Raw genomic sequence first — 14,352 nt, 5'->3', positions numbered from 1 at the left:
ACACTGCTGACCAGGCAAGGGAAGAGTGTTGAGATGTTCAGAGTGAGTGAATAGGAGGCATAAAGGCCAGAATTCATGGTAGTAGGGTTTGGATTTTGATGTTGCATCCAACTGAGAGTCATGATGGGGAGGTGCTAGTGTTAGACGGGTGGAAAAAGTTTAAAAATAGGCAAAAATGAGGACTTAGATGCTGGAGTTCAGAGTCAAGATTAGAGTGGTGCTGGAAAAGCACAGCAGGTCAGGCAGCATCTGAGGAGCAGGAAAATCAACGTTTCAGGCAGAAGCCCTTCATCAGGAATGAGCAATCTGATTGGCCTGTTCCTCAGATGCTGCCTGACCTGCTGTGTTTTTCCAGCACCTCTCTAAAAATACCACAACACCAGGTTATAGTTCAACAGGGTTATTTGGAAGTACTAACTTACGGAGCACTGCTCTGTTGTTCCATAAGCTGTGTTGCGTGATTTTTAACAGTGAGAGTGGTACAGCATGAGCCTTTAGTGAGAGCTGGGTGCAGTAGCAGGAATGGAGTGAGTGTGAGTTAGCAGAAAGGAGATAGTGACACATAACGCTGGTAGAGTGCAGAATGTCATTGACCTTCCTATGGCATTGCTGGACATTTCTATGGACAGCCCAACCTCAGACTTAAGCTGACAGCATCTGGTGTCATGATATCTTATTGTCAGTCCTGAGGGGGAAAAGGTATGGTGCTTCTCTGCACTCACCCCCATTCACCAGGACACTCAAATTCCTGTTTGCAAAGTGGTGTTCCAATTTCCCCTTATTTTCCATGTCCAGGAAACACGTAGGGCAGCTCCAGACTGCCAGTACTTGACAGGATACCCTTTAAATATGGCGCCTCCACCAGGAACTCTGGAATATCTCTGCAATGGCAGACCTGCAGACTTGAGCCAGAGAATCAGGCTGGCATTTTGCAAGAGGGACACCACTGAGTCATGGAACCTACTTAATGAGGCCAGTTTGGGGCAACAGTGTGAAAAATCTTGCTAGACCTTGTAGGAAGAAACCCTTCCTGCATTAGAACTGTCACTTAACCAATTTCTGATAAGATTTACCCTTTAACAGAAGAGCTGTGAACTTTTGAGCTGTGTGATTGCCTATTCATCAAATTGAATCAATTTGAATTGAAATGCAATGACAGGATGCTGGGGTGGGGCTGTGGGGATAATAATGCAGACCAGCAGCCATTCTGTTGTGCTTGGATAGATTCAGCCAGTACCTTTGGGATGGAAATCTTCCATTTCTGACATCTCTGATTTCTGCTGGATAATTTTCAATTCACATCGAGTGAGAAATTATGGATAACACAGTTGCAGTCATTCTGAAATAGAAACGGACACAAATGCATGGTCCAAGTCTGTGTGAGCCAGCTGCAGAGGATGGGAAAGCTCCCTAATTGTACCAATTTGGCTGTAACGTGTCACAAACTGTAAATAGCTTTGACTGCCTGGTTCAGAAGCAGTAACTGTTCCCTCTCGTACTGCAGGAAAAAGGATCTCCCAAGCAGTTATAATGGAAACTGAACGCAGCACAGCTACAGTTGTTAACGCATTTTTGTGGTTATCTACAAGCTCAGTAACTCTGCTGCTTTTAGGAACTAAGCTTTCTATCCACTTTGGCAGCAGGAAGAGGGACAGCAGAGGAGCCTGTGCAACATAGACTGCCTCTAGCTGACAGAGTCATGCATTCTTATTAGCTCCATCAATATTCAGCCCATTGCCTTCCATCAGTCCAGCAATATGAGTCTTGCCCTCACTTGACTGTAACAGAATCCCAAGTTCATACCAGAAACGAATTTATCCAGCACCTGAATGCTGACCATGTCTAATATTGTGAAAGCCCATGATGCTTATGTGCAGTCATTAAGTGGCAGGGAATGCCTGAAGACACTTCAGACTAAAACAGATAAATTCAATGAATTGAAGGGAATCAGCCAGAGTCAGCATGGGTTTATGAAAGAGAAATCCTGTTGAATGATTTAGTGGACTTCTTTGAAGATGTAACATGTATTAAGCATAACGAGGAATCAGCACATGTACTGTACTTAGACTTTCAGAAAATTTTTGACAAGGTGTCATATTAAAAGTTATTGCAGAATAAAAATTCTCATGTTTTAGGCAATAAAATATCGGATGCAAAGGAGATGGGCTAGCCAATAGGAAATAGAGAGTAAGCGTGGATTGGTCATTTTCTGATTGGCAAGATGTGATGAGTCATGGGCCAGAGGAATCAGTGCTCGGGCCTCAATTTCTAATATTTCATATCAACTGTTTGGATGAACGGACTGAGAACAAGTTGCAAAACTTGCTGAAGGTACAAAGATAGACAGGAAAGAAAGGTGTGAAGAGGACACATAAGGATATAAATTGTTCACGGTGTGGAGTGCAGAAGTGGCTGGGTCCCAGGTGAGACTCTAGCAGTCTGCTGGGTGTGTGGGGGGGGGGGGCGCGGGGGTCAGCTGGTGAGCCTGGATGGTGGGGAGCAGTTGGCGGGGGTGGAGAGTGATGCTGAGCATGGGTAGCGGTCAGTGCGGGGATCTTCTAGTGCAGTGAGAGTGAGTCCCTGTGGGGAAGCCCAGCATGGAGCAACTACAATCCCATGGGTAAAGAAAGACTGTAATTTTGAACTTAACTTTATTTCTTTGATTACTGCATTGTATTGTAATGTCTTCTTAACTTATCTCTACTTTTCTACTTGTATCTAAGATTTTGTACCTCGGTACCTCGTACCTATGATAATGCCAGGAGTGATGATGCTGTATCCCTGTACTTGAGGTCGAGTGATAATAAAATCTAATTCCTAATTTTTACATTATTTAAGTGAGTGGACAAAGATCTGATAAATGAGGTATAATGTGGAAAACTTGAAATTTTTGATTTTGGCAGAAGAAAGGAAAAAAAGTACTTTTTAAATGATGTGCGATTGCAGAGCTCTGAGGTAAAAGAGGAATATGGATGCTTTCTGAGGAAGGATCACCAGACCTAAAACGATAACACTGATTTCTCATCACAGATGCTGCCTAATCTGCTGAACTTTTCCAGCAATTTCTGTTTTGTTCCCGATTTACAGCATCTGCAGTTCTTTCAATTTTTACGTGGATGTCTTAATGCATGAAATGCAAAAGGTAGACATGCAATTACAGCAAATAATTAGAAAAGGAAATAGAAAATTGTGAGCAGACACTACGGGCAGTTTAGCATGGCCAATTCATCTGGCCTGCTGGAGGAAACCGGAGCACCCGGAGGAAACCCACACAGACATACAGAGAACATGCTAACTCCACACAGACAGTCACCGGAGGCTGGAATCAAACCTGGGACCCTGGTGCTGTGAGGCAGCAGTGCTAACCACTGAGCCACTGTGCCACCCCATGTTTTTGAGAAATCCAAGTACAGTATGTTAACAAGCTTACATTTATCTACAACTCACATTACTACTCCAAAACATTCTCATAGATTAGTTAAATATGATTTTCTTTTTGTGAAACCATACTGACCCTTCTCAATTCCCTTCAATTTTCCAAGTGCCCAATTATAACATCATTCACAATTGAAACTAACACCTTCCCCGCAATAAATGCCAAGCCACCTGGCCAATAGTTTCCTGTTTGCTGTCTCCCTCCCTTCTTGAATAGCGAATTTAGATTTGCTACCATCCACTCTGATGAAGTTTCCAGAATCGAGTGAATTTTGGAAATTTACAAATAATTTATTCAATCGTTATCCACCTTTTTAAAGACCCTAAAGAAAGAGAAGATGGCGGCAGCAGCAGAGTAGGCAGTGTCTGGGCTCCTGAGACCGGGGCTCATCCATTCTGTCTGCATTTCCTTTTTTAGCCTTCTGTTCTCATTTTCTCTCTTTCTTTCACTTTATTGGTTCTATTTTTTATTTACCTGGAGAGAGCTCAGTTGGCATCGGAGTCTGGAGTGTGGCAGCGGCTGGGATTGGCAGCACTTTGACATTTGGCAGCAGAGTAGCTGGCAAGCATGATGGCAATCGCCAGGACTCTTAAGAACATTGACATACAGAGGGATCTTGGGGTGCAAGTCCATAGCTCTCTGAAGGTGGCAAAGAAAGTATACAGCATACATGTCTTCATCGCTTAGGGCATAGAATATAAAAGATGGCAAGTCACGTTGCAGCTGTATAAGACTTCACTTCGGCCGCATTTGGGGTATTGTGTGCAGTTTTGTTTACCACACTGTAGGAAGGATGTGGAGGCCTTGGAGGGTTTAGCAAGTTATTGCCTGGATTGGAGTGCTTGAGCTACATGGATTGTTTACCCTATAACATTGGAGGCTGTGGGGCAACCTGACAGAAGTGTATAAAATTATGAGTAATTTAGTTTGCTATTGTGGATGCCAGATTGTGAAGTAGTGTTCAACATTGCACCTGTGTATTCATCAGACACTGTTAGCAATCCCAAGGGAGGAGAAGGAGTAAACAGAGATGAGGGCAGAATATTTGATTGTGCTGATGAATACCACAACATTATAGAAGCATTTCCTGCATCTTTACAGTTGCAGACTGTCTGTCTGTCAGAGCATCAGCTGCTTGCATTAAAGCAGACAAGTTGGCTTGACAGGGTCTAACAATTAAGTTCAAGTTAGCCATTCCTAGTTCTGTTGAAACCTTAACTAATTGCAAATACTTCTGTTTATCAGCTGCTCTCCCTGTAAAACCTGCTTCTCATTATTCATTGAATGATAATCTATAAACAGTAAATTTTGGTAAGTGAGATTCCCAATATTCAGTCAACTCGCTGGAGATCTGATTGTACCATTTATTTTAAAATTACATTTTGCAATAAATAAATAAAGCCATTTGAGAATATTTAAGAAAAATCCCATCTCCTAAGGTGGGACCTGAGCCCATCATCCTTTGAATTGGGAGTCTCCTTATGATTGTGGTCAGGCAGCACCTGAGGAACAGGAAAATCAACTTTTTGGGCAAAAGCCCAATTAGGAATGAGGCTGGGAGCCTCGGGGGTTTAGAGATAAATGGGAGGGGGAGTGGGGCTGGAGAGGTGGTATCTGGGAGTGCAATAGGTAGATGGAGGTGAGGGTGAAGGTGATAGGTCGGAGAGGAGGGTGAGGCAGATAGCTGGGAACGAAGATTGACAGATGGGACAGGTCATGAGGATGGTGCTGAGCTGGCAGGTTGGAATTGGGTTAAGGTGGGGGGAGGGGAAATGAGCAAATTGGTAAAGTCCACATTAATGCCATGAGGATGAAGGGTCCCAAGGTGGAAAATGAGGCATTCTTCCTCCAGGTGTCGGGTGGTTAGGGAATAGCAATGGAGGAGACCCAGGACCTGCATGTCCTTGGCACAGTGGGAGGGGGAGTTGGAATGTTCAGCCACGGGGCGGTGGGGTTGATCTAGTGCGGGTGTCCCGGAGATGTTCTCTGAAGCGCTCTTCGAGGAGGCGTCCAGTCTCCTCAATGTAGTGGAGACCACATCGGGAGAAACGGATACAGTAAATGACGTATGGAAGTGCAGGAGAAACTTTGATGGATGTGGAAGGCTCCTTTGGGGCCTTGGATGGAGGTGAAGGGGTGGGGGTGGTGGTGGTGTGGGTGCAGGTTTTGCAATTCCTGCGGTGGCAAGGGAAGGTGCTTGGAGGGGAGGGTGGGTTGGTGGAGGGTGTGGACCTGACGAGGCAGTCACAGAGGGAACAATCTTTATGGAAAGTAGATAGGGATGGGAAGGGAAATATATCTCTGGTGGTGGGGTCCGTTTGTAGGTGGTGGAAATGACGGAGGATGATGTGATTTATGCAAAGGGTGGTGGGGTGGAAGGTGAGGACCACTTTCATCCTCATGTGGTCAAGTGACCATGGGCCCAAAATTGTTTACTGTAAATTGACCCACACCCAGAGAAATTGTGTCTGACAGGAAATTAGCCAAGTTAAATTAAACAGCAGCTAGCAGACATCGGCTACTGAGAACAATGGAAACCAAGGTTAAAGAGATCACAAATGTTTAGAGGGAGCCAGTTTTAATCAGCCTGAGAGTTGTGTGTTGGTGGAATATTGATCAGACTTTCCAATACCTTGACATTCAAACTGTGCCTGAAGACATGCACTTTGCTCCTGTCCAGCATGGCAGCAGTGAGTGTGTTGCCACAACCCCATTGGATGCTTTGAACCCAGCCAATGACCCCATTGGCCAAAAATAATGGAATATTTGGGAAGGCATAGGATATTGGGGATAAAAATACACACCTGGAAACTATCCCACCCTCAGCAAAGACTTACAGTAAGTCTCATGCCAAGAAGATCCAAGAGAAGATTTGCCCTGACCTGCTAAACCCACCTTCATGGGAAAGAGCTGTACCTCAGATAGGAAGGAGATTCCAATGGCCCAGCTCAAAAACATGAATTGTTGTGGGTAATATCCTCTCTTAGGCATCAGCACCGCCCAAACAGGAGGAGCTCAAGAGGGACTACGTAGGTTGGAGAACCGTGAAGCCCCTCTTTGAGTCCCCAGCGGACTGGTGGGAAACAGTAAAAGGGAACATCAAGAAGTTCTTCATCCTCAAAGGTGTTCAGGAGGCAAAAGACAGGTGGGGAAAACTGTCCCAGCTCCAGGAAAGTATGCAGAACCTGCTCCTGCTGCAGACGATGAGGGTTGATGTCACGGAGGACCTCAAGGAGGTGAAGGGCCAGCAAGCCTCGCTCTTTGCCTCGGAGGCCTCCAAGATAATTTTCCGGTCCAGGGTCCACTCAGTGGAGCAGGACAAGACGTGCTCGCGTTTCTTCTTCCAGAAGGTGCACAAAGAGTGCTCTGTGCTCAGCAGCCTGAAGGAAGAAGATGGCTCGATAACGTCATCTCAGGCTGACGTCATGAGGATCAGTAAATCCTTCTATGCCAGTCTGTATGATGCAAAGCCAACCGACAGCGCGGCCTCCCAGTCGTTCCTGTCCTCTATCATGGAGGTTTTAGATGACAGAACATGCGAGAGGCTGGACCAGCCGCTATCTCTGGATGAGCTGACCAAGGCCCTTGAGTCCTACGAAAAGGATAAAACTCCCAGAAGCGACGGCTTACCAGTCGAGCTCTATACCGCTCTGTGGGACTTGATTGGCCAGGACCTGCTGGAGGTGTATGTCAGAATGCTTCAGGCAAGTACCATGAGTGAATCCATGAGGAAAGGCATCATCACCCTCATCTACAAGCGGAAGGGGGAGAGGGAGGAACTCAAAAATTGGAGACCAACCTCACTGTTGAATGTGGATTACAAAATTCTGTCAAAGGTAATTGCCAACCGGGTCAGGTCTGCTCTGGGGTCGGTGATTCACCCTGACCAAACCTGTGCTGTGCCAGGCAGGAAGATCGCTGAGAGTCTCGCACTCCTCAGGGATACAATCGCCCATGTGTAGGACAGAGGGTTGGACACCTGCCTGGTCAGCCTGGACCAGGAGAAAGCCTTTGACAGGATATCACACAGGTATATGAGAGATGTTCTCTCCAAAATGGGCTTTGGGTAGGGAATCTGCAATTGGATCAGACTGCTCTACACCAACATTGTCAGTGCAGTCTCAATCAATGGGGTGGGAATCAGATAGCTTCCCATTCAGATCTGGAGTCAGGCAGGGTTGCCCTCTCTCTCCTGCCTTGTGTGTGTGCTGCATAGAGCCATTTGCCGAGTCCATCAGGAAGGATGCAAGCCTGAGAGGGGTGACTATTCCTGGCAGCGGGGGCCTGCAGGTTAAGGTCTCCCTGTATATGGATGACGTCGCCATTTTCTGCTCTGATCCACTGTCCGTGTGCAGACTCTTGTGCGGATGTGACCAGTTTGAATGGGCCTTGGGTGCCAAGGTAAACCGAGACAAGAGCGAGGCCATGCTCTTCGGGAACTGGGCCGACCAATCCTCAATCCCCTTCACCGTCAGGTGCTGGGTATTTGGTTCAGGGGGGCTGGGGTGTGGCCAAGTCTTGGGAGGAGTGTATCAGCAAAGTGAGGCAGAAACTGGGCAGATGGAAGCTACGATCGCTCTCCATCGTGGGAAAAAACCTGGTCATCAGGTGTGAGACACTGTCATTGCTGGCCTATTCCCAGAACCTGTGCCGCTGCAGTCACCTGGGCTATCTTCCAATCTATATGGAGGTCAAAGATGGACTGGGTCCGAAGGGACTCAATGTACAAAGATCTGGGCAACGAGGGAAAAAATACACCCAATGCCACCCTCACCCTGATGGCCACCTTTATGTGTGGCTGCATCAAGCTGTGCGTGGATCCCCGGTACGCAAACACCAAGTGTCACTACATACTGAATTTCTACCTGTCCCCGGTGTTGCGAAGGATGGGCCTGGCCTCGCTGCCGTGGAACGCTCCGAGTAGTTGCACCATTCCGTATCACCTGTCCTTTGTGGAGAAGTTTATGAAGAAAAACACCTTTGACCACAAGTCCATCAGGAAGTGGTCAGCACGTAGTGTCCTTGGGACCCTTTGGGAAAAGGAGAGGGCGGATCCTATCAAGCGGTTCCCTGAGCAGACTGTCAAAGCCATTTGGCAGAATGCCTCATCGCCAGAACTTTCCAACAAGCACCAAGACATGGCTTGCCTGCTGATGAGAAGGACTCTGCCTGTGAGATCCTTTATGCACGCCTGGACCTTCAGCCACACCACACGCTGCCCTCAAAGCGGCTGTGGGGGGATGAAACTGTCACACACCTCCTTCTGGAATGTGCCTATGCAGAAGACGACAGGAGAGGAATGCAGTGGTGTTTGTCGAGGTTCGTCCCGAGCAGCACCGTGACGCGGGACTCCGTGCTCTACGGCCTGTTCCCCGGGACGCACACTGAGACGAACGTCACTGTGCCTGGAGGATCATCAGCTTGGTGAAGGACGCTCTCTGGGTGGACTGAAACCTGTTGATCTTCCAGCTGAAGGAGTTGACCCGACTGAGTGTTGCAAACACATTCCAAGGTCCAGGACTACGTGTTGAGGGACGCGCTGAAACTTGGGGCAGCTGCTGCCAAGGCGCGGTGGAGAAAGCCCATCATGTAACGTCTGCCTGCCTAAGCACAGGTGTCTGATGCAGTAAGGGGGCTCCGCTGAACCCCCTGCTAAATATGTAATCGTACAGACCTGTATATATGAATGATTACTCTGTCTCTGTATACCAAGAAATGGAATGTTTACAGATGTACGCATGACCAATTGTACAGATCATCAAAATATTTTATGAATAAAGTATATTTTTGAAATAAAAAAAAAGTCGGAGTGCTTGGCCTTCCCCACACCCTCCACATTCCGTTCGTCAGGCTTGACGCCATCCCCCCACCGGGGAGCGCGCTCTGGCGTCCATCTGTGTTGTGGCAGTGGGGCCAGCACAGCTGTCTCTGGTCCCAGCATGGCTGTCGGTGGTCCCAGCATGACTGTCGGTGGTAACATCTGCCTGCCTAAGAAGAAAAGGGGGCCCACCCAGTCACTTGTGCTCTGCTGACACCTCAGTAGATGAGCTGGATAGTAAATGTACAGACTTGTATGTAGGAAAAATAAATTTTGATGTCTGTATATAAAGCAATGTAATGTGTGCACAAGAATGGTATGACCAATTGTAAAGAGATCCAAATAATTTTATGAATAAAGTATATTTTTGAAATTTAAAAAAAAAAGTAAAAAGCTCGATAGACTGGATTGGCAGGGACTCCATGAACAGAACTCTGGATTAGGGGGAGAAGAACATACCCAATGTTGCCTTCATTCTGATTGTCGTCTTTGTGTGTGGCTGCATCAAGCTGTGTGTAGACTGTCAGTACTCAAACACCAAGTGAGACTATGCACTGAGGTTCTACCTGTCCCCGATGTTGCGAAGGATAGGACTGGCCTTTCTGCCATTTAACACCCCAAGTGTGAGGGACAGAGTCCTTGAGTACATTGAAGGCTGAGATAAATAGATTCTTGATCAATAGAGGAACCCAGGGCTATGGGGAAAAGGTGGAAAAATGGACATGAGGAATGTCGGACCATCCATGAGCAAGTTAAAATGTATTTCGAAGTATGTATTGCTTTAGATCTTACTCTTAATTCAACATATTGCATGTACCCAGCCCAATCTCTGAGATACTCACAGGTGAAAGAATAGTTTAGTACTTGAAGATTAATGATGTCCCTGCATAAGTTGGACTTTAAGGAGGAACTGGGAAAGAAATGCTTTAATTTGTGCGCGAGGTTGGAAGTTGGGTAGAATAAGTCTGAGTCATGAGTATGGCTTGGGAAGAGAAGTCTTGCCACATGAGTGAGGTCTAATAAAAACAAAATGCTGTATCCTGTGGAACAGGAAAGAATCATGTCACTTGTCAGTTAGCTATTCCAGCCTTCAAAGTGTCTATAAGCTGAAGGAAGAAGCTGCGACCTGTGAAGAGGGAAATCTTCACCCACTGCCTGAGGCATTTGTCTTTTCCCTATCCAAGTCTCACTGCACCCATTCTGGTTATTGAGTCAAGAAGCTCTAGAAAGCTATTTCAGGCTCACTAATGGAGGGCTGGAAAGAGTGTATCACTGAAAAAGCCATTATGATTTCATGTAGATATTTGACTTCCACCAGCAAAAAGCCTCCAACTATTTATCATTCTGATTGTATGACTGAGAGCGGCCTTCTGAAGAATTGGAATTAGTAACTGTTCGTGCCTATCAATGGGAAATTCGTTCCAAGCTTTCCCTTCCCATCCAGATTTTTGGTATTCTATACCATATTTGAGGTAACTGAAACTGACTATCTATGTTAAATCTGGAAAGTTACTACCAGAAGCCAAATGAAATGGCTGCTTATGTTTGTTGCAATGATTCTTCATAAACATGTGGACATTCTTATACCTTGCATCGTCTTCCAATCCAACAGTTGAAATGAGTGAAGAAGGTGACAGTAAACTTTGGAATTTTGCAATAAGAGGGTGGATGAAATACATTCGGTCTAGAAAACTCAAGAAATAATTATTCTGAATGAAAACAGACAGATAAAAATTAAAATCAACCTTCCTAAAAGGTTCCTGCTACAATTGGCACAATTAATGCTGACAAAGATGATTCAACTGTGCAGCAATAGTGGAGCTTTGTGGAGACATTGAAATTAGTGCGTAGTTTTAAAAATATTCTCTGTTGAGGTGATATTTGGCAGTTGGAACTAAACAAAGGCTATCTGTGTTTTATTACAGGAAGTATAGTGTACCTTGGGATGATGTTGGGGGCCTTTTTCTGGGGTGGTCTAGCAGACAAGGTTGGCCGGCGGCAAGCCCTCATCATTTGTATGTCCGTCAATGGTTTCTTCGCCTTTCTTTCATCCTTCGTCCAGGGTTATGGGCTCTTCCTCTTCTGCCGATTCTTCGCTGGATTTGGGTAAGATCCGATGTCATGTTTTCAGACCATGACAAGGCTTTTGAAGCATTAATTACAGATATTTTTACTTCAACATGTTTGGACATATAATGGTACACCTCTGGAGTAAGTAGGATTTAGAACCTGGTCAGGAGGCACTATCATTGCATTACAAGAGCACGGATTTTATTGCTCAGATGTTCCACTGAAAAGATACCATCAGTATCTCATTAAAGCCTTTATCTCATTATTACCTCGTTTGGTGTTTAAATATCTTGCATACTATCATATTATAGAGATTTTGTAAGTCTATTTATTAATGAATGTAATGTTTATATACTATTTCTGATTTACTTTCTGATTTTTGGCAACAGGCAATGTGGAAAAAGGATTTATAGAATTCATAAAATCATAAAACCATAAGATATAAGAGTAGAATTAGACCATTCGGCCCATCCAATCTGCTCCACCATTCGATTATGGCTGACATGTTTTTCAACCCCATTCTAATACCTTCTCCCCATAACCCCTGATCTCCTTACTAATCAAGAACTTATCAATCTCTGTTTAAATAGAGTCAGTGACTTGGCCTCCACATCACTCTGCAGTAATGGGTTCCACATGCTCACCACACTCAGGTGGAAGAAATTCCTCCTCATCCCAGTTCTAAAGGGTCATTCCTTCACCCTGAGGTTGTGCCCTTAGATCCTAATTTCTCCTATCGGTGGATACGTCTTCTCCACATACATTCTATCCAGGCCTCCTCGTATTCTGTAAGCTTTGATCAGATCCCCTCTTATCCTTCTAAACTCCATCAAGTACAGACCCAGAGTCCTTTACTGCACCTCATATGACAACCCATTCATCTCCGGGATCATTCTTGTAAACTTCCTCTGCATCCTGTCCAATGCCAACACATCTTTTCTGAGATACTGGGACCAAAATTGCTGACAATATTCCAAATGCGATCTGACCAGGGCCTTATACAGCCTCAGTGGTACATCTCTGCTCTTGTGGTCTCGCCCTCAATTAATACAGTTAGGCAGAAAGTAGCCAACTAGAATTATAGAGCCATAGAGCATGGAAACAGATCCTTCAGTTATGGAGTCATAGAGCATGGAGATAGGCCCTTTGGCTCAAACTGGTCCATGCCGATCAAAAAGTGTCTATCCGCAGTAACTCCATTTCCTTGCATTTGGCCCATATTCTTCTAAACTTGTCCGATCTAAGTATTTGTCAAAATGCCTTTTAAATGTTAATAATGTACCCGCCTCAACCACTTTTGGTGGCAGCTCATTCCACAGGCGTATCTCATACACGTGTAAAAAAGTTGCCCCTCAGGTTCCCTTTTATTCTTTCCCCTCTAACCTTAAACCGATGCCCTCTCGTCCTTGATTCCCCAACCCTGGGAAAAAGATTGAGTGCATTCACACTATCCATGCCCCTCATGATCTTGTACACCTCAGTCTCCTCCATTCTAAAGAAAACTGTCCTAGCTTGTCTAACCTCTCAGACCATTGAGTCCAGACAACCTCCTTGTAAATTTATTCTGAACTCTTTCCAGTTTAATAACATCCTCCCTATAACAAGGTGAGCAAAACTGAACACAGTACTCTCTATGCGGCCTCACCAATGTCCTGTACAACTGTAACATAACTTCCCGACTTCTATACTCAATGCTCTGACTGATGAAGGCCAGTGTGCCAAAAGCCTTCTTCATTGCCCTGTCTACCTGTGACTCTACTTTCAGAGAAATGTGAACCTGAACTCCAAGATCCCTCTGTTCCACCATACTCCTTTAAGGCCCTACCATTCACCATGAAATTCCTGTCTTGATTTGACTTTCCAAAATGTCAGACCTCATCTTTACCATATTAAACTCCATTTGCCATTTCTCGGCCCATTTCCCCAGCTGATCAAGGGCCTGCTCCAATTTATGATAACCTTCCTCACTGTGCCCGATACCGTGTATTTCAGCAAACTTACTTATCGTGCCTTGTAGATTGTCATCCAAATTATTGAGATAGATAAAATAAACAGTATTGGACCCAGCACTGATCTCTGAGGCACTCTACTAGTCGCAGGCCTCCAGTCCGACACACATCCTTCCATTATTACCCTTTATTTCCTACCATCCAGCCAATTGTGTATCCAATTTGCCAGCTCGCCTTGGATTACATGTGATCTAACCTTCCAGAGTAGCCTACCATGTGGAACCTTAGCAAAGGCCTTACTGAAATCAGTATAGACAACATATACCGCCCTGTCCTCATCATTCTTCCTGGTCACTTCATCAGGGAGAAAGGATTGGGAAGTTATGTTGGTACAATTTGATAAATTGGAATGAATGGAGTCTGGCCGGGGGAGGTAACAACAGAAGTATGGTCTAATCCTTTCCTGGAAATCCTATTTAATTCTTAATAATTGCAATGACATTTCTATGTATTGAATATCACATGCAGAAATTACTATCTGAGGAGTAGAGGCCCAGGAACGCATTGATATTTTGTATGTATGTGTTATATGAAGTGTATGATTGTTTTGTATGTATATCTGAAAGGAACAGAAGAATTAGGAGCAGGCACATGCCACATGGTCCATCCAGCTCATCGAGCCATTGGTGTGATCATAACTAATCTTCTGCCTTAACTCCACTTTCCCGTTAGGTCCCATATCCTTTAATTCCCAGAGAGAAAAATTGTAATTATGTTCGCCTTGAATATACTCAAATGTAGAGTACCTTCAACCACCTGGGGTAGACAATGCCAAATTCCACAACCTTCTGAGGCAATAAATTTCTCCTCTATTCTAAATGATTAATCTTTCATTGCGACATTGTGTGCCCCTGAAACAAACTTTCAGGTTCAACCTTGTCAAGCTCTGTTAGAGTCTTGACTGATTCAAGGAGATCACCTCTCAGTCTTCTAAACTCCAGGGTGTATTGACCAGTTTACTCAGCAGCCCTTCAGGAGACAACACTTCTATCTCATGAATCAATCTTGCCTACTTCAGC

At 45.1% G+C, this 14,352-nt stretch overlaps 1 protein-coding gene across 3 annotated transcripts in view; it reads left to right on the top strand.

Moving 5' to 3' along the window:
- The window catches only part of sv2ca (synaptic vesicle glycoprotein 2Ca), a 138,578-nt gene that overhangs the window by 47,360 nt on the left and 76,866 nt on the right, over positions 1-14,352 (top strand). For all 3 annotated transcript variants that reach the window (XM_060843737.1, XM_060843745.1, XM_060843726.1), the window contains exon 2: positions 11,180-11,360. In XM_060843737.1, the coding sequence (XP_060699720.1) occupies positions 11,180-11,360 (181 nt within the window). The remainder of the gene's footprint in view (positions 1-11,179; positions 11,361-14,352) is intronic.

Source organism: Hemiscyllium ocellatum, chromosome 2, assembly GCF_020745735.1.
Source record: "Hemiscyllium ocellatum isolate sHemOce1 chromosome 2, sHemOce1.pat.X.cur, whole genome shotgun sequence".
Taxonomy (NCBI): Eukaryota; Metazoa; Chordata; class Chondrichthyes; order Orectolobiformes; family Hemiscylliidae; genus Hemiscyllium; species Hemiscyllium ocellatum.
The sequence above is the reverse complement of the archived record's forward strand: the minus strand, read 5'-3'. Positions and strand labels throughout refer to the sequence as shown.